At 47.0% G+C, this 21,465-nt stretch overlaps 2 protein-coding genes across 3 annotated transcripts; one reads left to right on the plus strand and one right to left on the minus strand.

The window, feature by feature from the left end:
- Positions 1 to 3,951: 3,951 nt before the first annotated feature.
- On the plus strand, positions 3,952 to 10,177 carry DNASE1L1 (deoxyribonuclease 1 like 1). Of its 2 annotated transcripts, XM_043974321.1 has the most exons (9): positions 3,952 to 4,054; positions 6,144 to 6,293; positions 6,609 to 6,697; positions 6,789 to 6,875; positions 8,161 to 8,261; positions 8,551 to 8,663; positions 8,749 to 8,906; positions 9,050 to 9,140; positions 9,363 to 10,175. In XM_043974321.1, the coding sequence occupies exons 2-9, from the start codon at positions 6,153 to 6,155 to the stop codon at positions 9,489 to 9,491; spliced, it is 909 nt and encodes a 302-aa protein (XP_043830256.1). In that variant the 5' UTR covers positions 3,952 to 4,054; positions 6,144 to 6,152; the 3' UTR covers positions 9,492 to 10,175. The 2 variants fall into 2 exon arrangements, with proteins under 2 accessions (XP_043830256.1, XP_043830257.1); XM_043974322.1 differs by lacking the exon at positions 8,551 to 8,663 and having other exon boundaries at positions 8,780 to 8,906; positions 9,363 to 10,177.
- A 341-nt stretch (positions 10,178 to 10,518) lies between these two features.
- On the minus strand, positions 10,519 to 13,099 carry LOC122734015 (60S ribosomal protein L34-like). The gene is made up of 2 exons (XM_043974696.1): positions 12,740 to 13,099; positions 10,519 to 10,557 (listed from the first exon to the last, which is right to left on the minus strand). Exons 1-2 carry the CDS (start codon positions 13,097 to 13,099, stop codon positions 10,519 to 10,521), a joined length of 399 nt encoding a protein of 132 aa, XP_043830631.1.
- Positions 13,100 to 21,465: the final 8,366 nt, after the last annotated feature.

The raw sequence follows: 21,465 nt of genomic DNA on the forward strand, positions 1-21,465 counted from the left end.
TCTATTCACCTCTTAGCTTCCTTCTTGTTTATTATATGGGTAGATTTATCTAGTCCTGAGAGGGGAAAGTTGAGGTCCCCCACTCGTATAGTTTTACTGTCTATTTCATTCTATAACTCAATTAATTTCTCCTTTAGAAATTTGGATGCTGGGCAGCTAGATGAAACAGCAGATAAAGCACGGGCCCTGGATTTAGGAGGACCTGAGTTGAAATCCAGCCTTAAACACTTGACATTTACTAGCTGTGTGACCTTGGGAAAGTCACTTAACCCTCATTGCCCCACCCCCCCCCAAGAAATTTTGATGCTATACCATTTGGTACATATATGTTTAGTATTGATATTTCTAGTTTCATCCTTAATTAGATCTAGTTTTGTTTTTTCTTTGTCTGAGATCCTGATTACTGCCCCTGCTTTTTTTTCTTGCTTCAGCAGAAGCACAATATATTATGCTCCAGCCTTTTAACTTTATTCTGTGTGTATCTCTCTACTTCAAATGTGGTTTTGTAATCAACATATTATAAGATTCTGGTTTTTAATCTACTCCTCTATCTGCTTCTGTGTTATGGCTGTTTATCCCATTCACATTCACAGTTATGAATACTAACTGTGTATTTCCCTCCATCCTAGTTTTCCCCTGTTTATATTTTGCTCTCTCTCTCCTTTCACCCTGTCCCTCCTCACCAGTGTTTTGCTTCTGACCTGTGCTTCTCTCAATCTGCACTCCCTTCTATTGGCTCCACTCTTTTTTTCCCCTCCCCTTCTTTTCTCTATGGTAAAATAGATTTCTATACCCAACTGAGTGCATATGTTACTACCTTTTTGAGCCAAATCTAATTTCAAACAATGCTCTCCTGCACTTTCTTTCCCTCTACTGTAATGTCTTTTGTGCCTCTTCATGTGATATAATTTACTTCATCCTACCTCTTTATCTTCTCCCAGTGCAATCCTCTTTCTCACCCTTTAATTTTTTTTAATATCAGCTCATCAAAGTCCATTTATACCCACACCCTTTGTCTGTATATACTCCTAATAACTGCCCTAATAGAGATACAGTTCTTAAGAGTTACTAGTGTCATCTTCCTGTGTAGGGATGTAAACAGTTTAACCCTATCAAATAACATGTTCTTTCTTTCCTATTTACCTTTTTTGTGTCTTGAATCTTGTATTTTAAAATTGAATTTTCTGTTTAGCTCTGGTCTTTTCATCGGGAATGTTTGAAAGTTCTCTATTTCACTGAATGTCCATTTTTCCCCCCTGAAAGAATATGTTCAGTTTTGCTGGGTAGTTGATTCTTGGTTGTAATCCAAGCTCCTTTGCCTTCCAGAATGTCATATTCCAAGTTCTCCAGTCCTTTAATATAGAATCTGTTAGAGTCTGTATAATCCTGATGGTGGCTCCTTGATATTTGAATTGTTTCTTTCTGGCTTCTTACAGTATTTTCTCCTTCACCTGAGAGTTCTGGAATTTGCTATAATATTCATTGGAATTTTCATTTTGGGATCTCTTTCAGGAGGTGAGCAATAGATTCTTTCAGTGACTATTTTACCCTCTGGTTCTAGGATATCAGGGCAGTTCTCCTTGATAATTTCTTGAAAGATGTTGTCCAGGCTCTTTCTTTCTTTCTTTGATCATGGCTTTCAGGTAATCCAATAATTCTGAAATGATCTCTCCTGGATCTCTTTTCCAGATCAGTTGTTTTTCCATGAGGTATTTTACATTATCTTCCTTTTTTTCATTCTTTTGATTTTGTTTGGTTGATTCTTTTTTTTTTTTTTTTTAGTGAGGCAATTGGGGTTAAGTGACTTGCCCAGGGTCACACAGCTAGTAAGTGTTAAGTGTCTGAAGTCGGATTTGAACTCAGGTGCTCCTGAATACAGGGCCGGTGCTCTATCCACTGAGCCACCTAGCTGCCCCTTGTTTGGTTGATTCTTGATGTCTCATAGAGTCATTAGCTTCCACCTGACCAATTATAATTTTTAAGAAATTATTTTTTTTACAGGGGGCAGCTAGGTGGCACAGTGGATAAGGCACCAGCTCTGGATTCAGGAAGACCTGAGTTCAAATCCGACCTTGGATACTTGACACTTACTAGTTGTGTGACTCTGGTCAAGTCACTTAACCCTCATTGCCCAGCCCCCCCCCCCAAAGTGACTTGCCCAGGCTCACACAGCTAGTAAGTTTCTAAAGCTGGATTTGAACTTGGGTCCACCTGACTCCATGCTCAGCACTCTATCCTCTTTGCTACCTAGCTGTCCCTGAGGTCTGGTAACTTGGTTAAAAAACTTTTTTTTTTAAATTGTATTTCATTTGTCCAGAAAAATGTCTGGAGATGAGAGATGGAATGCCTTTTTCATGGATTACCCAAGAGGCTAGTGTCACTAGACTGAAGAGTGTGGGTCAGGGAGTAAGATTATAAGAAGATTAGAAAGGTAGGAGGAGGCTAGGCTTTGAAAGGCTTTGAATGACAGAGGATTTTCTTTTTCTTTTTTTTTTTTTTTGTTGTTTTGTTTTTGAGGGGCAATGAGGGTTAAGTAAGTGACTTGCCCAGGGTCACACAGCTAGTATCAAGTGTCAAGTGTCTGAGGTCGGATGTGAACTCAAGTCCTCCTGAATCCAGGGCCAGCGCTCTATCCACTGCGCCACCTAGCTGCCTGACACATGATTTTCTATTGGATCCCGGAGGCTATTGGAGGTACTGGAGTTTATTGGGGGAGAAGGGTGATATGGTTGGACCTGAGCTTTAGGAAGATCACTTTGTTGGCTGAATGGAGTATGGATTGGAGTTGGGGAGAAAGCTTCAGCAGGTTATTGTAATAGTTCTGAGGTGCAGTGATGAGGGTCAGAAGAGAGCAAGGGGGTATATTGGAAAAATGTTGCAGAGGTGAAATTGACAGGCCTTGGCAACAGCTTACATATGGGGATGTGTGTGTGATAGAGAGTAGAGTCCAGAATGATTCCTAGGTTGTGAGCCTGAGGGACTGGGAGGATGGTGGTGCCCTCCCTGTAATGGGGGAAAAAGGAGTGGGGGCAGGGTTAGAGGGAAAGAGAATGAGTTCAGTTTTGGACTGGCTGAGTTTCAGATGTCTACTGACCATCCAGTTTGGATGTCTGAAAGGCAGCTGGGATGATTATCTTTCGGGCATAAGATGGTTTCCCTTGGTTTCCTGGAGATGCTGCTGATTCCCTAGTCTGATGGCATCACTGATATGATGCAGTGGAAATTAATGTTGCATTTGGAGGCAGAGGATGGTCGACTTGGGTTAGCTCCCCAGCTCTGCTCCTTTTTACCTCAGTTTCCTTTTCTTTAAACTGAGGGGCTTAGGTCCCTTCTTTTAGCTCCATATTTATGGTGGCAGGGGTGCAGCAGGCACCCACCCAGATTTCCTTGGTGCTCCCTGTCTCAGAGAGCAGGGTTTGGGTGCGGGGTGGGGAACCCACAAGCACATGGCTTAATAAAGAGTGGGTGTACTGAGATCTGTGATACAAAGGCAGACAGCAGGCTCTGTCCTCTGAGTCTGCTCTATTGTTTCCCAAGCAGCACTGATTTCAGGTGACTCCCCTCCCCTTCCGAAGCAGGGGGAAGGGTGATGAGCCCACATTAAGACAGGGAGAGAGGGAGGGAGGAAGGGGAAGGCAATCAGCCCTCCCCTAGAGAAGATCAGTGCTGGATGCTGAGCTCAGGGCCCCTTACCGATATTGTCTCATTTGATTCAAGTGAAGTAAGGGGTTCTGGGGGGCTTGAGGCCACGGCCAGGGGCGTGGGAACGCTGCCAGGCTCTTGCTGACGTCACGGGCCCTTAAGGGGCCTAGGGTCCCCCTCCTACTCCCAAGCCTCATGGGAATCCTGGCCAGACATTCCTGGGGGCTGGCTCTCTGCCCCAGAGGGGGTGGGGACTGGCAGAGGCTTCTGTTCCTTCCTCTCCCCGCCCAGCCTGCAGGGTGGGGTGGGGTGCAGGCAGGAGACTAGCCCGGAAAGGGAGGCGGAACCCAACTGGGTCAGGAGGGGGCCCCCGGGGTTCCGCAGGCGGACGCGGCTAACAGTGGCACTTCAGGTAGATGGGCTGGCCAAAGGGGCAGAGTAGGGAGTTGGGTGGGGAGAGGGGCTTTCCCAGGGCTAGCCTGAACCCTCCATTCCGCTCCAGGCTTGGGCTCTTGGGCTGGACGTGTACTCCTTGGCTGGCCCCTAATGCCTGGAGCAGCGGGCCTGGGGTGGTGGGGGTGGCGTTATGTTACTGCGCCCCCCCCCAACAAAAGGTGCCTCTTTCCTTCACTCGTCCAGTCCAGGGACCCCCACCTCCTGAGACACAGAGAGAAGTGGGCCCTGGGCTTTGAGATCTTGAGTTTTGGGGGGGGGTGGGGAGGCCAGAGTTTTCTTACAGGTACTTTGAAGGAGGGGAAGGGGGGGAGTTAAGGGTCGGGGGCAGGTTCGTTTCCTGCCAGGGGCACTGCTGTGGCTCCAACAGGCAGGTTCCAGGGCAGCACCCACTTCCCATGGAGCATACCCCACCAACTTCCCCCAGCCTACAAGTTACTGGTTTCTAAGTTGGGGGCGGGGGTGAGGAGGACGTCAAACTTCCCTGGACCATGAGCCCCGGTTCTCCCACTTCCACTGACTTGCTCTGTGATCTTGAGCTTAGCCTTTCTGGGCCTTCTCTGCCTCCTGAACAAGGCTGGACAGGCTGCTCTCTGAGGGCCTTGCCAGCTCCCAAACTGTGCACAAACATGTCAACATGTGTGCATGTTTTGGGAAAAGAAAATGGTCACCAAGGTGCGGGGGTGCTTGAGGAGTCTAGCAGGCCTCTGCCTCGTTTTCTTGTCTGTGACATTTGTTGGGGCAGGAGACCACGAAGGCCTCCGGTGGCACAAACAGTACAAGGGAGGAGGATTGGCACCGTGAGTGGCAGGGCCAGGTGGCAGGGCCTCTGACCCCTTTGGGCCCAATTCACCAAGTGGGTGGCTCTTCCTAGCTTCTTGTACCCTGCTGGGTCTGTGTTTCCTTCTCTGCAAAATGGCTTGCAGAGTCAAAGTAGCCAGCCCCTGAGTCAGAAGCCCTGGGTTCAAATTCTGTCATCCTTGGCTGTGTGATCATTCAGTGCCCCAGGCAAGCCTCTTGGTGTCTGAGACTAGAAGCTCCAAACATATTCATGGGAAGGGAGAATTCCACACCAGGAGCTTCTCATACTAAAGAAATCCTAAGTACAGACTTCCCTGCCCTATTCCATTCCCTCCAACCCTTGGGAAATGGAGAGAGTTAGCTTCTGACTTCCCCAGGCCCTAGGGGAGACAACTGGGTGTGAAGCATGGAACAGCTACAGCAGTATTATTCTTATGAGACAGAGAGAGAGAGAGAGAGAGAGAGAGAGAGAGAGAGAGAGAGAGAGAGAGAGAGAGAGAGAGAGAGAGAGAGAGAAAGACACACAGAGACAAGACAGAGGGACATAGGATGCCCAGAAGAGGGTGGAGAGACAGATAATGATAACAGCAACAGTAATAGGACTGCTACTTATCTAGTGTTTATTGCAGAAGGAGTTTTCTCTCCACAGGGCCAGTCCTTAACCTTTAAGGTTAACTAAGCACTTTACAAACAATAGTGAGGTAGCTACTATGGGTAATTTTACAGATAAGGTAACTGAGGCATGGAATGGTTAAGAGCCCAGGTTCACCCAGCTTATTGGCACCCATATCTTCCTATCTCCAAATCTGACACCTTATCTAGTGTGTCACAGGAAGCAGGCTTAAAACTCAAGGTGTGGAGAGGATTGGCTGCCCATCTGGCTTGAGCCCTTCAGGCCAACCTTCCAGTGCCTTGGCCACCTTCCTGTGTGGGGCCCACCTGTAACTCTCCTAGGTCCTTTCCCTTCTCTCTCTCTTTTTTTTGGGATGAGGCAATTGGGGTTAAGTGACTTGCCCAAGGTCACACAGCTAGTAAGTGTTGAGTGTCTGAGGCCGGATTTGAACTCAGGTCCTCCTGAATCCAAGGTCAGTGTTTTATCCACTGTGCCACCTAGCTGCCCCTCCCCTTCTCTCTTGAGCCACATTAGTCCCGATCCTGCCTTCTCTGGAGATGAACAGTTGGGTTGCCCCCTTTGGGAGGCATGTGGAGCCTATCTTATGCTCATGCCCTGTCTCTTCCCTCCTCAGGAGGCAGCCATGCCCAGCCCAGCCCCCATGCTGCTCTTTATCCTGCTCCTGGCAGGGATGACTACTGCCTTCCGGATCTGTGCCTTCAATGCCCAGAGGTTGACAGTTGCCAAGGTGGCGAAGGTCCACATCATGGACACTATGGTCAGGGTGAGCACAACAAAAGAGTCTGAGACCTAGAAAGGTGACTCACTTCTAGTCCCACTTCAGCCCCTATTAGGTAATTTCTCTAGGCCTCAGTTTCTTCTACTGTCAAGTGATGGGATATTTCCTCAGATGCCATTCATGTAGGCATGCATGGCTGGAGAGAAATGCCACCCTGATCCATAGCGGTGTCAGTTTGGAGCGGGCACTCAGAGAGGGACAGACTGGGGCTAAGGCCTGCCTTTGGGGCAGCAGACTGAGGCAGAGGCTGGGGTGGCCTCCTCAGTGCCAATGGGCAGTGACCATCGCTGTTTCCAACAGATCTTGGCTCGGTGTGACATCACGGTGTTGCAGGAGGTGGTGGACACCTCGGGTGATGCCATTCCTTTGCTTCTCAGGGACCTCAACAGGTGTGAAATTACAGTGGCTAGTTCAGGGAGGTTGGGAAGCTGGGGGAAGCCCTTTGGGAATGGGAGCTTTGATCTGGCCCTTCTCCATCAGGTTTGATGACTCTGGCCCCTATAACTCCCTGAGTAGCCCCCTGCTGGGACGCAGCACCTACATGGAGAAGTATGTGTATGTGTACCGGTGAGTTCACGTTCTCTATCTATCTTCACTTTTCCTGGCCCCGGGCACCCCAGGCTCACATGCCCCTGAGGACTTCTTAGGCCAAACAAACTGAGTTGGGGGAGAGGAGGGCCTCAGATCTTTGCACCCAAGGCATATGGTGAGACGGACTTGGGGACTCTCCCTTATGGGGGTGGGAGGAGAGCTAGACCCCAGGCCACTGCTGGAGCAGGCAGCAGGGCCAGTGAGGAACTTACCTGAGGCTCAAGCACTGGGAGGAAGTTGGCTGTTTTAACTGATTATTCTTCCTTAACCTGGTGCTAAGTTCAATTCAGTTATTTCGACCTACAAGCTCAAATGCTGTAAGTAACCTCAAAATGATGTCACCCTGGAGCAGAGCCCCAGTTGCCCAGTTCTAGTTTCAGCTGTGTTCTCTGCTTACTTACCTCCCATCCTCTTTCTCCCACCAGCCTTCTGTCCAATCCCTGGTCTCTCTTGCCCTGAGAAGTACCTCTAAACTCTTTTAGCGGGGCAGTTGGGGTTCATACAGCACACCCTAGGCCTTTTCCTCCCTCCTTAGTCAATTCTGAGCCAATTCTGTGTTGGCTGGGCCATCTCTAAAGCACAGATGGGCTGCTTTCTCAACCAATGGACCAGTGAGAAGCATCCCCCCATTGATTCCCCCTAATTCCCAAGAGGTTACCCCAGTTTAAATCCTGGGGGGCTTTAGTGGCTTCAACCTTTTTACTTAACCTGTCTGTCCACGTGATACACTATTTCAGCTGAGTCTACGTTGGTCCTTAGTGAGTGTGGCTGCCTGCTATGCCTACTTCGGTGGTGAGGGTGGTCTGCCTATTGCTCTCCAAGGTCCTAGAGAAGCGAGGGAGGAGGCTCTGACCTGCCTCTTGCCTTCTCTTGTCTACGTTTCAGGTCCCTTCTTTTCAGCTGTGCCTAATGCTCCAGCTCTCTCTTTCTCTGACCTCTTCATTGGTCTCTCATCTGGTGAGGCCATGGGGTTGCATAGAGCTCCCTCCCTCCCTCTGGGTTTTGGTGCAAGCCAGATTCTTTCCTCTCTTTCTGCCTCTCCTTGCTTTGCTGCTGCTCTTCCTCTCTGCAGAGCCCCTCACCTTCTGGTTTCTCGTTCTGCCCTTCTGCCACCATAGCAGCAGCAGGCTTTGAAGGCTGTTTCCAAAGAAGAGCCCTCCGGGGCGTGGCTGATCCTACTCTGTCAGAAAGGGAAAGTCTGCCGTCAGGGTTATTTATAAATTCTACTTTCTCATATTTTCCCATCCTCTGTCCCCTACAGATCACGCAAGACCCAGGTCCTGGATTCCTATGTCTACAATGATAAGACAGATGTCTTTGCCCGAGAGCCGTTTGTGGCCCAGTTCAGTCTGCCCAGCAAGGGTATGAGTGGAGCACCTGGTAGTGCTGTAGGGACATCTGGAAGAAGGGTTGGGGGAGGCTGGAGGCTGCCCAGACACCAGGGACTGGAACATGTTGTGAAAGTTGGTGCAGATTGTTCAGTGTGACCCAAGGGGGTGGAGAAGTGATGGGGGTAGGGGGTGCAGGAGAAGGAAGGGGGAGGGCCAGAGACAATGGAGTCCAGGATGGATGAGGAAAGCTAAAGATGGGAGGGGCAGAGGGGAGGGTTAGGGGATGGATGGTCCTCACTCTGTCCTTCTCCCCTCCCTAGTGCTCCCCAAGCTGGCCCTGGTGCCATTGCACACAACCCCCAAGGATGTGGGGCCTGAACTGGATGCTCTGTATTTTGTCTTCCTCAATGTCTCCCAGCACTGGCAGAGTGAGGTCCGGGAGGGGGTGAGTGGGTAAGCTTGGAATAAGTATTAGGATGGGCCCCTGGGCCTGACCCCAGCTCTTGGCCTGTCCTCAGGATGTCATACTGCTTGGGGATTTCAATGCAGACTGCTCATCACTGTCCAAGAAGCGTCAAGGGGAGCTGTTGCTGAGAACCAAGCCAGGCTTCCACTGGGCGATCCCTGATGGGGAGGACACGACTGTGAGGGACAGCACTCATTGTACCTATGACCGGTGAGTTGTTGTGCTTGGACCCTGAGGCTGGGCTTCCTGCATTCCTCCTGGGGCAGATGCTTTGGAGTTAGCACTGGGGCAATTGTAACCGCTGATCGCTAACTCTTCCTCTCCTCACCCCCCACCTCCTGTTGCCCTCCCAGAATTGTGGTTCACGGAGAGCACTGCCAAGGTCTAGTGAAATGGGCTGCTGCCTTCAGATTTCCCCAAAGCTTCCAGTTGACTGAGGCTGAGGTAGGAGTGAGGGCCAAGCTTGGGAAAATGGGGTTCTAGAAAACCAAGAGGAGGGTCCTGGGGGACAGGGACCGGGGGAGAGTGACAGCAGGCAAGACTGGTCAGGAAGGAGGACATAAAGAGCCTGCTGCTAGTGGGCCGAGATGGGATGGAAATACTTGCTGAGGACCAAGTTTCGAGGGAGAATGGGGCCTGACCTCCAGACCTCCTTCCTATCCGCAGGCTCTGAACATCAGTGACCACTACCCTGTGGAGGTCGAGCTGAGTGGGTCACCAGCTTGGCCCTTGGCCTACATCCCTCTGAACCTTGCTATGCTGCTGCTGCTCAGCGGACTGGATTTAATACTGTGAGAACTTTGACTTCCTCACCTTGGGGACTGCACCTGTCTGGCCTCTCCAGCACCTTCTCCATAGACCCAACAGCTGGAATCCAACGTGCCTTTTTCTGGACTCCATCAGAGCCAGGACCCAGCCCACTCCTGCCCTTCTTCTCACCTCCTTGGTGGGCACCTTACCTTCTGCTCCCTTCCCTTACCCCTTCTCCCAATATATTTATTCATTTCTGCTCCTGTGACTTGGAGGGCAGGGAGGGAGGTGGCCCTGAGACCAGGTCCCTTCCCTCTCCTGGCCTTTGGGCCATCCACGAGACTGGACTGACTGCATGCAGGGGCAGGCCCATGCCTCCCCGAGCTTTGCCCCAAGAACTCTGCAGGCTGCCAGACCTGCTGGGTCAGGTGTTGACTCGGGAAACCACAGGACCCAACCACAACCCCAGCTCCCAGACCCCCTCTTCAGCTCTGTTCCTTTCGGAGGAGAGGTCCTGGTCTGAGAGTTGCCCACCCCTCCTGGCCTCTGCTTCCCCACTGGGGATTTGGTGGGGCCCCACGATATCCTCTGGGCAACTGAAAGCATTGGGGGGCTCTCAGGGATGCTTCCTGGCTGAAGTCCTCTGGACTGAATAAACAAGGTCATCAGGGCCTCATGAAACTCAATTCCTTTGTCCCTGTTCCCTCAGCTTGCTTAGTTCACTAGGAGTCAGAGGTTGGTGCCTAGCTCTTGCCTTGCCACTCATACCTTTGCCAAACTCCTGCCACCAGGCTCCTCTGATATTACTACTACACAACTGGAAAGAGCTGGAGGAAGTCAGTAGTAAACCATGGGGCCCTATAAAGGGAGGGTTGTTGAAGCCTGCCTCTGCCCTCATTACCCAGTCATTTCATTCTTCCCTCTCTCTGTGTTGCCTTCTGGAGGAATGAGAGTCTTTTCCCTCCTCAAGCCTCCCATTATAGCACTTTCTCCCCACCCCCTTGTAGCAGAGAACTTCGTGTACTTCACTGAGGCCATTTGCCATGAACTCTCTTCTTCCCTTTGCTACATCTCAAACCCTCTTGACATCATCCTTCATCTTCTCTTTCACCTGTCTCATATGAAAAGGAGGCCCTTTGGTTGACTGAGGCAAAGCCCTCTGTTTATACCCTTGACCCCATCTTCTCCTGGATTCTCTAGTAGATTTCCCTCACCCACAATAGTCATCCCCCTCCTTCTAGTCTCTCCCTATCTATGGGTGCTTTCCTTTGGTGTCTACACTGGTTTTGTTTGTACAAAACCTTTTTAATTTAATGTAATCAAAATTATCCATTTTGCATTTCATAATATTCTCTGTCTCTTGTTTGGTCACAAATTTTCCCCCTCTCCATAGATCTGAGAGGTAAATTATTCCTTTCTCTCCAAATTTGCCTATGGTATCATCCTTTATGTCTAAATCGACCTTCGTTGTCTCCAAACAAGCCCAGGTGGAGCCTCTTCTTATTCCTTGACCCTGCCATTCCCATAAGCTAGCATCCTATATCTCTAGGGCCCTTTCCCAGCCAAACCCTTAGAAAAAGCCAACCACACTCATCGCATCCACTTCTGCTCCTTTCACTCATTTGTTTTGGAAGTTTCCAAACTATTTTATAGTCTCCCATTGGAGCCTCCCAACAAGCCTCTGAGGTCAGCGTTCTCTCTAGCCCTGGCTGTCATTTGTCACCATTAAACCTACCAAGAAATAATGATGCAGAGAAGTTAAGTCTCCCAGGCAGGAAGTGGCATAAGTTGTTGGCATAAGTGCTGAAGATCAAAGAGGTCTGCCAAAGATTTTTTTTTTGTAGCATCTCTCAAATATGTCCCATTCTCTCCTCTGACACAGCCCCCACCCTGATACAGGCCTTCATCCCCTCAACCTGGACTATTGCTGTTGGGGGCGGGGGGGGGGGAGGGGGGGCGGGACTATCTCTGCCTGCCTCAAGTCTCTTCTCTCTCAAGTTCATCCTCCCCCCATATCCATCAAAGTGATCTTTCTAACATTCATTCAACAAATTCCAGTGCCTCTTCATCACAAAGATCAAATATAAAACCATCTATTGTCAAGCAAACCCTTCATAGCCTAGCCCTCTCTCACCTTCCCAGTCTTCTTACCCCTTACTCCCCAACATGTACTCTTTGATCCAGTGACACTGACCTCCTGGCTGTTCCTCAAATAATTCTCTTCATCTCTCAGCTCTGGGGATTCTCCCCCATGCCTGGAACTCTCTCCCTTCTCAAATTGGCCTCCTGGCTTCCTTGGAGTCTCAGCTAAACTCTCACTTTCTGCATTGAGCCTTCCCCAGTCCTGCTTAATCTTTTTTTTTTTTTTTTGTGAGGCAATTGGGATTAAGTGACTTGCTTAGGGTCACACAGCTAGTAAGTGTCAAGCGTCTAACCCGAATTTGAACTCAGGTACTCCTGACTCCAAGGTCGGTGCTCTATCCACTGCGCCACCTAGCTGACCCCCTGCTTAATCTTAGTGCCTTCTTTCTGTCCGTATAGTTATTTCGTGTTGTCTCTCCCCATCAGACTGGGAGCTCTCTGAGGGAAGGGCTGGCTCTTTGGCAGAGCTCTTTGATCTTCAGCTCTTAGCAATGTGTGGCACGTGTTGCTGTTGTTCTTCAGTCGTTTCAGATGTGTCTGACTCTTCCTGACCTCATTTGGGGTTTTCCTGGCAGAGATACTGCAGTGCTTTGGGACAGCTAGGTGGCATTGCAGTGGATAGAGCACCAGCCCTGGAGTCAAGAAGACCTGAGCTCAAATCTCACCTCAGATACTTACTAGCTGTACGACCCTGGTCAAGTCACTTAACCCCAATTGCCTTAAATATCCAGGGCCATCTCCAGTTGTCCTGATGTCTATCTAGCCACTGGACCCAGATGGCTCTGGAGGAGAGAGTGAGGTTGGTGACCTTGCACAGCCCTCCTTCACTTTAATCCAATTCACTGCAAGTCATGACATCACCCTGATGTCATGGTCCTCTTCAAGAACGAAGGACAAACAAGAACAACTGCAGTGGTTTGCCATTTCCTTCTCGTTTTATAGATGAGGAAACAGAGGCAAACAGGGTGAAGTGACTTAGCCAGGGTCACACAGCAAGTAAGTGTCTGAGGGTGGATTTGAACTCAGGGAGATGTCTTCCTGATTCCAGGTCTTGTGCTCTGTGCACTATGGTGCCACCTAGCTTTCCTATCTGGCACATAGTAGATGTTTTTTTTCCCTCACATTTTAATTTTCTTTATTATTCAAAAAACATCCTTTTTATTTACTTTTTGACTCTGTGCCTGTGCCTTCAACACCTTCACAACAATTTTCTGCTCCTCAATCAGGAAAGCACGCTTGATCCTGTCATGGACACATTTAGCACACATGGAGCCACCATAAGCCCTGCTGACATGCTTTTTGGTCTTTGATAGCCTCATAAGAATTTTAGGTCTCACTGCATGAACACCTCGAAGTCTTCCTGGGCACACACCACAGGCTGATTTTTGTGCTTTTCCAACTTTCTTAGTATAAAGGTAAACAATTCTGTTATCTGGGGTTCGTGACAGCCGAGTTTTTCTGGAAGCTGTGTTGTAGGACAACCTTTGGCGATATGTCAAACGCTGAACCATTTTAAATTTCTGTCGAGTCCGTCACCCATAGATGCTTAATAAATGCTTATTGACAGGCATTGTGCTAAGTGCTGGGGATACAAAGTAAGGCAAAAAAAGTAGCCTACCCTTGAAGAACTCCCATTCTAGCAGGAGTGGAAAGGAGTAAGGGCCACATGTCGGGACCCTTACTGGGGGTCGGGCACTATACCAAGGGGAAAGGAGGGGAAGTTTGATAGAGAAAGCTGTTTCTTGCTGTCAAGGAGAAAATTATTAAAACAATCAATATAACAGAATTAAGGTCTTTAACCGGGGCAGAGGAGCTATAAATGGGAGTATCACATAACAGATGCTAGGAACACCCAAAGATGGGGATTGGGGACAGGGTTCATATGGGGTCACAAAACACAAAGACCCCCAGATTGCCCTTGGGAAGAGAAAGTTTCTCACGGTTTCCTACTGGTTCATTTGCTCATCAAGCTGAAGATCAGGAAGAAACCTAAGGGCATCTCCGGAAGAAGGGAGTTTTCCGGGAGATTTACAAAACAATTGGGAGCTAGAATTGACAAAGTCCAATCAGCCCCAAGCAATCCATTGGCCTGGGAAAACAACTAGATGGAGTCAGTGAGTACTCAGTCAATCCTGTTTATCACTTCTCTCTCGCCAGCTTCTAGGGTTTGCTATAGCTGCCAGACCCTGGGCTCCGGTGATCTCAACTTGATGATGTGGGATGGAATTAAGGTGATCAGATTGATCTTGAGTCGTCCCAAAGGAATTACAAGACTCAGTGACTCAGTTTCCCAAGTTTTATTGAAAGACTGTTGACCACAGGGAGAGTACCAGAAAAATGGAAAGGTATCTCTCGAATAGGGAAAGAGAAGACAGTTACATTTATAGTGTGGATAAATTGATTGCCAGTCTCATTATAATAATATCCACCTTAGGGAGGTACATGGGGGTTTATATCCTAATTTGGAGTTCCTGGGGTCCTAAGCCAACCCCCGAGGCAGGTACTTTTTTCTGTGGAGGTGTGTTTTGGGGGTTTACACGTCATAAGGTGAATCTGGGGACAAAGTTGGCCTTTTCTGTGCATGTTCATAAAAACATACTTAAACTTGCCATGGTCAGAGTGTCTTTGTGTTTTTGATCTCTTTCTTTCTTTTAGGCCTGATTTCTGGGTATTAACATTTACCAGTTAGTGTCTCTGTGACCTGTCTCTTTGTTTTTATTGTAGTTAGGGTCTCTGTGACCTGTCTCTTTGTGTTTTTGTTGTGGGTGGTTATAAAAGGGGACCAGACCTCCACGTAACAATTAACAAGAACCTAGGATTGATGAGGGTCCAAGTCTTAAGTTATCCATTAATCCCTTTCAGAACTAGGGTCTGCAAGTTATCCATTAGCCCCTCTTGGAGGTCAGATCTGAATTAGAGCTCTGGTCTTAGGTTTGTCTGTTAACCCCTTCTTTACCTTCTCCATCAAACTGTCTGGGTCTCTTGGCACAGTAGATTTGGGGAACCCTAGTCATGTCCTCCAGTAGCAATCCCCAGCAAACAGTCTGCATGTGGCTGTTCCTAGCCCAAGGTCAGCTGTTGGACAGCAAAGGTAATCTGAGACCCCTGCTCTAATGCCAGCTTGCCAAGCACCCACAATCCCATCCGATGAGCAGCACTCCATGAGCCCAAGGGTTTGTGGCTTCCCACTGGCTACCAAGAAGTCTCTCTTAAATGCTATGGAAGAAAAAGGGAAAGCCAGATCTCCAAGCCCATGTCTCATTATTTCCCCATCCTATCCTGGTGGAAGAGATTTGGGGCAGTTTTCTATCCCAATGTCTCACCATTTTGTTTTCTCTTGCAGAAACATCCAGGGCCTCTCTATTCCCCAGAGATGACTAAGCATCACTTCAGAAAGAGATCATGTGTTAGTGTGTATGTGTGTGAATGTGTGTGGATGTGTAAATGTGAGCATGTAAGTGTGCATGTGTATGAATGTGTGAAAGTGTGAGAAAGGGAATAATGTATCACGAGACTATAGTCAGGCTGTGAAAGGCTTTAATGCTAGAGGCAATAGGGAGTCACTGAAATATCCTGAATAGGGGAGAGGCCTAGCTAGGTTTTCTTTCTGTTATAGGGAAAATTGGTGGGGGGTTTGGGGTTGGGGTTTCTTAGGAATTCCTCTTTAAAGAATTACACCCTTGGGGCAGCTAGGTGGCTCAGTGGATAGAGCACGGGCCCTGGAGTCAGGAGTACCTGAGTTCAAATCCAGCCTCAGACACTTAACACTTACTAGCTGTGTGACCCTAGGCAAGTCACTTAACCCCAATTGCCTCACTAAAAATAAATTAATTCATTAAAAAAAAAAGAATTACACCCTCTTGCACACAAATCCAATTAAAAATAAAATTACATTTTATTTAGGTACTAGGGAAAGGAAACCAAGAGAGAAGTCCTTGGACTGGTCATGGGAAAAAGGCATGGCTCTCTGAGATACTTATCTCCTTGAGCAGGAGATAGGCAAATCCTTTTTTTTTTCCTCTCTCTTTTTTTAAATTAATAAAGTATTTTATTTTTTTCCGTTACGTGTAAAGATAGTTCTCAACTTTTGTTTATTCAAGCTTTACAATTTCAGATTTTTCTCCCTCCCTCCCCTCCCTCCCCCCCCCAGACTACAGCAGGTAATCTGATATAGGTTTTATATATATATATATATACACATAATAACATTAATCCTATTTCTGCATTAGTCATGTTATAAGAGAAAAAAATCAGAGCAACGATGAAAAACCTCAAAATAGAAAAAAAACAACAGCATCAAAAACAAAAGAAATAGTAAGGTTCATTCAGCATCTATACTCCACAGTTTTTTTTTTTCCTGGATTTGGAGATCCTCTTCTATCACGAGTTCCCTGGAACTCTGTGCCAGGCAAATCCTTTTATAGAGGACCGATGGTGGAGGTGATCATCTGACTGTGGAAAGTTCCCTTATTGGGGGTGATCACCTGAAGCAGGAGCGTCCCCCGCTGGTGGTGGCTGGGGGAAGTTGAGCGAGAGGCTGCTCTGAATTTGAGGCATCTCTGTCCCTGGCGCCATGCAGGCAGCAGCCACGCCTAGGTTTATCTCCTCCAGGGGTGGGGGAGACTGGAATGAAGGGTGGTGGTCCTAGAGTTAGCTCAGTCCAGGTCGGAATCTGTTTATCTCTTTAGGTGTGTCTGTCCTTTGGTTTAGTTTCTCAAGAAGGTTCCCTGAGTTCCCCCAGGCCTATAACACTTTCTTTTTTTTTTTAATAAACATTTTAATTTAGTTTGGAGTTCCAAATTCCATCTGTTGAAGGGAACTAGGTGGGGGGTCCTTAGGTATTCCTTTTTTAAAAAAAATTCATTTATTTATTTTTTTGGGGGGGAGGCGATTGGGGTTAAGTGACTTGCTCAGGGTCACACAGCTAGTAAGTGTCTGAGGCCAGATTTGAACTCAAGTACTCCTGAATCCAGGGCCGGTGTTCTATCCACTGCGCCATCTAACTGCCCCAGGTATTGCTCTTTAAAGATTTACACCTCTATGCACACAATCCAATTAGATTAAAAGAGTATTTTATTTGGGAGCCAGAGAAAGTGAGCAGGAGAAAGTGAGCAAGAGAAAGTCAAAGACTTCCCTCAAGGGAAGGAGATATCTTAGAGACATCTTGCTCCTCCCACAGAAGAAAGGCAAAAGCTTGTATAGATTCTTAGGGAGGGGTGAGGAGGGAGGGAGGGAGAAAATTTGGAAAACAAAGTTTTAAAAAAATCAATGTGAAAAAATTTGGTTTTTTTACAGGTAACTTGGGGAAAATTCTAAATAAATTTAAAATTTAAAATAAAAGCTTTTATAGAGGATGGATGGTGAGGGGGATGGATGTGGTGACCACCTGACAATGGAAAGTTCCCTTTGGGGGTGGGGGAAAGATTCCTGAAAGTCAGGGGGATTTTTCTTTTGGAATGATAGTACTGAGCTCTGGAGTACCTACCTCAGGTAGTAGCCACGCCTGACTGACTTTCCTGCTGAAGAATTTAATCTCCCCTTATTTCTTTGGTGTGTCTGTCCTGATAACTAGTTGGCCAGCATATACTTTAATAGTCCCAACCCCCATGTCATTGTCATTTCTTATATCACAATAATATTCCATCACCATCATATACCACAGATTGTTTAGCCATTCCCCAACTGATGGTCATCCCTTTGATTTCCAATTCTTAGCCAGCACAAAAAGAGCTGCTAGAAATATTTTTGTACAAATTGGTCTTTCTCTTTTTGGGATGTCTTTGGGAGATAAACCTAGCAGTATATATTGCAATAAGCATTTATTAAGCGCTTACTATGTGGGAGGCATTGTACTAAGGGCTGGGGATGCAAAGAGAGGCAAATGACAAGCTTTATTCCCTTCAAGGAGCTTACAGAGTAATGGGAGGCACAACATGCAAATACCTATAAGCAAACCAGATTAATACAGGACAAATTGGAGGCAAGCAGTGGAGGGAAGGTGCTAACATTAAAGAGGATTAGGAAAAGCTTACTGTAAAGGGGGTGGTGGTGGTTAGCTGAGGCTTGAAGGAAGCCAGAGAAGCCAGGAAGGAAATAAGAGTTTACTGAGCAGGGAAGAGACATTGCTAGATGGAGATGAGAAGGGAGAGCATTCCAGGCATGGGGAACAGCTAGGGAAAATGGCCAGAGTTGGGAGAAAGAACCAAGAGGCAAGTGTCCCTAGATCACATAGTATGTGGTAAAGGGTGGGGGTAGGGTGAGAAGATGTAAAATGTAGGAACACTGAGTTCAAGAAGGTTGAGGATTGAAATAAGGACAAAAGATTTGGCAATTGAGAGATCATTTGTAACTTTGGAGAGAGTAGTTTCAGTGGAATGATGGGATCAGGAGTCAAGATTATAGAGAATTAAGAAGGGAGTAGATTGGAGCAGCTAGGTGGTGCAGTGGATAGAGCACCGGCCCTGGAGTCAGGAGTACCTGAGTTCAAATCCAGCCTCAGACACTTAACACTTACTAGCTGTGTGACCCTGGGCAAGTCACTTAACCCTAATTGCCTCACTTAAAAAAAAAAGGGAGTAGATGGAAAGGAAGTAGAGGGATAGATTATAGATGGTCTTCTCAAGGAGTTTAGCCACAAAATGGAGAGCTATGAGATGATAACTATCAGATGGATGGATCAATTGAGGGGGTTTTGAGGATGGAGGAGGCACAAGAATGTTTGTAGGTAGTAGTAGACAGGGAGGGATTGAAGATGACAGAAGGGGTGATCTGTTGGAGGAAATGGGATGGAATGAGATCAGGGAAGGTAGAGAGGGTTTTGCCTTGGTAAGGAGTGAGATGGATGAAGGAGAGGATAGTGACAGAAGGTGTGTGAGTGACAGGGGATGAGGAAAAGGGGAAAAGAAGGAGCTAATGGTGAATGGCCTCAGTTCTTCAGTGAAATGTGAAGGAAGGGAATAAGCACTTATATAGCACCTACTATGTGCTAGGCACCGTGCTAAGTGTTTTAAAATATTATTTCATTTGAGGTGAGGTTCTCAGCTGAGGACTGGGGAGGTAGAACCATGGAGGTTTGAGGGGCTATGCAAAGGTTTGGAGGAACTACTGTTGGGAATAGGAAAGTGAATTAAGTAGGAAGGTATGCCTAGCAGCAGTGAGGGCCCACTTGAGGTTATGTCACATAAATTTGCAGCAGACACCATCAGCACCATTTTGTGATTTTCTTCAATTCTGTTCAACAGCACATTAGTAGGAGCTAAGGCAAGAGATGCTGGGAATAATCCAAGATTGGCATTTAGCAAGGAATAATTAGAGTTAGGATAATGGGGAAGGGACTTAAGAGAAGAGGACAGTGTGGAGTTGAACTGATTCACCAAGAGGTCAAGATGGGGAAGGGAGGGAAAAAAAAGATGGGGAAGATAGGAGAGTGTAGCCAGAGCTGGAGTAATCAGGAGGACTAGCACCTCTGGTGTGAAGGCTGCTCATCCACCTTTGGTGTCCAACTCTTACTTGTGGCTCCTAGAAATTGTAGTGTGTGCAGTAGACACACCCCAGTGAGTGACAGGCTCCAAACCTGTAAGTGAGTTAGGGAGATGTCTGCTCCCAGCATGTGAAGACTTTGCCCAGTAGAACGGGCAGATGAGAATGATTTGTTCCAATCAGACATGAAGCCAGCAGAAGTAGGAATTGTAGAGTACTTAGAGCTTGCTTAGACGTTGAAGATCTCACGGTCATCTATTGCACTGCATCCTAAGCCATTGCCAGTTTTGACTTTTGTCCTGCCACTGGACTTCAAAGACTCAGGAGGAGTGAGCCCGACGACTTTGTGTGACTCTGCCTCACGTCAATCCAACTGACATGTGAGTCAAGACATCACTCTGAACTAATTGTAAGAAACAAATGTCTTACCAAGAACTCCAGAGGCCAGTGCTGAAGCAAAGAATATTTATTAAAACGTTCTTGCAAGAGTGGGTGACCTGAATAGGCACTCCTATTAGGATTCCTACGCAGCTTTTTATCTCCTACTCCCAGTCTGCAGCTCCCTCCGGTTTCCCCATTGGCTGGGTATTGCCAGGTTTACAGTCTACTCTAAGCACCTAAGTGACCCATGTGAGTCTCTGCCCCTGTTTATATCTCCCATTCCTCACATTTTAGAGCCCCTTTCCTCTTATTTTCTTTATATCTTATTTGGCCTTAGTTTCCCTCTGCATGCTGATGTGTCAAGCTACAAGATCAGTTTCAACTGGTTTTAGCTGGGTTTAACCTTAGAAATAGATTCTAAGCAGAACTTCCCCTATTACCATGGGAATGAGCTATTATGTAGATACAGCATTTATTTATGGCAGTTTTCCACACTGACCCAGCCATTTTGGAGAGTAATTTGGAACCATGGCCAAAGGGCTATAGAACTGTGCATACCCTTTGATCCAGCAATACCAGTGCTAGATTTCTATCCTAAAGACATCCCCAAAAGAGAAGACCTATTTGTACAAAATATTTATAGCAGCTCTTTTTTCGTGGTGGCAAAGAATTGGAAATCAAAAGAATGCCCATCAATTGGGGAATAGCTAAACAAACTGTGGTATATGATGGTGATGGAATATTATTGTGCTATAAGAAATGACAAGCAGGATGATTTCAAAAAGGCCTGGAAAGATTTGTATGAACTGATGTATAGTGAAGTGAGCAGAACCAGGAGAACATGGTGCACAGAGACAGCAATATTGTTTGATGAAGAACTGTGACTGACATAACTATTCTCAGTAATACAATGATCCTAGACAATCCGAAAGGACTAATAATGAAACGTACTATCCACCTCCAAAGAAAGAACTGATATTGATGGAACACAGACTGAAGCATGCTATTTTTCACTTTATTTCTTTCATTTTCCCTTTTATTTGAGTTTTCTTGTACAAAATGACTAATATGGTAATGTTGTACATAACTGCACATGTATAACCTATATCTGCTTACTGCCTAAGGAAGGGGGAGGGAAGGGGGGGAAGGAGGGGTAAAAGGAGGAAGGGAGGAAGGGATAGAATTTGGAACTCAAAACTTTAAATAAAAATGTTTATTGAAGTAAAAAAATATGTCACCAGGCAGCTAGGTGGCACAGTGGATAAAGCACCAGTTTTGGATTCAGGAGAACCTGAGTTCAAATCCGGTCTCAGACACTTGACACGGACTAGCTGTGTGACCCTGGGCAAGTCACTTAACCCTCATTGCCCTAAAAAAAAAGTCACCAACAAAAAAGACATCACTCCATGACATCATTGTTTCTCTTTGAAAGCAAAGAATGAATAGCAACAGCAACAACACCTTTGAGGTAATATTCCTTTGTAAAAACTAATCTATTAAGTGATTAAATGAAACTGGGGTTCAGGATGCCCCCTAAAATTGCAGAAACAAAATTGGAGAGTGCTTAAGCAGAGTGTAGATACCCCCAAGCTCCCTTAGGGTACCAGAGAACCCTGGGGAAGGGTGAAATATAACATTACAGGCTGGGTATTTCCAAACATGGCCACGGAGGATCTGAACTGCTCAGCCCCAAGAAGCAGCCATGGCTGCCATCTAGTGTCCCATGAGGATACTGCAGTCTATAGGAAGGCTGTAGCACATGTGCAAGCTAGTTTTTCCTTTGTTCTCAAAGAGGACCATGACATCGGGGTGATGTCATAACTTGCAGTGAATTGGACTTAAGTAAAGGAGGGCTGTGACAACCTCACTCTCTCCTCCAGAGTCATCTGGGTCCAGTGGCAAGATGTACATCAGGACAACTGGAGATGGCCCCCAGATGTTTAAGGTGATAGAGGTTAAGTGACTTGCCCAGGGTCACACAAGTAGTAAGTGTCTGGGGTGAGATTCGAACTCAGGT

The sequence above is a fragment of the Dromiciops gliroides genome, chromosome X (genome assembly GCF_019393635.1).
Source record: "Dromiciops gliroides isolate mDroGli1 chromosome X, mDroGli1.pri, whole genome shotgun sequence".
Lineage (NCBI taxonomy): Eukaryota > Metazoa > Chordata > Mammalia > Microbiotheria > Microbiotheriidae > Dromiciops > Dromiciops gliroides.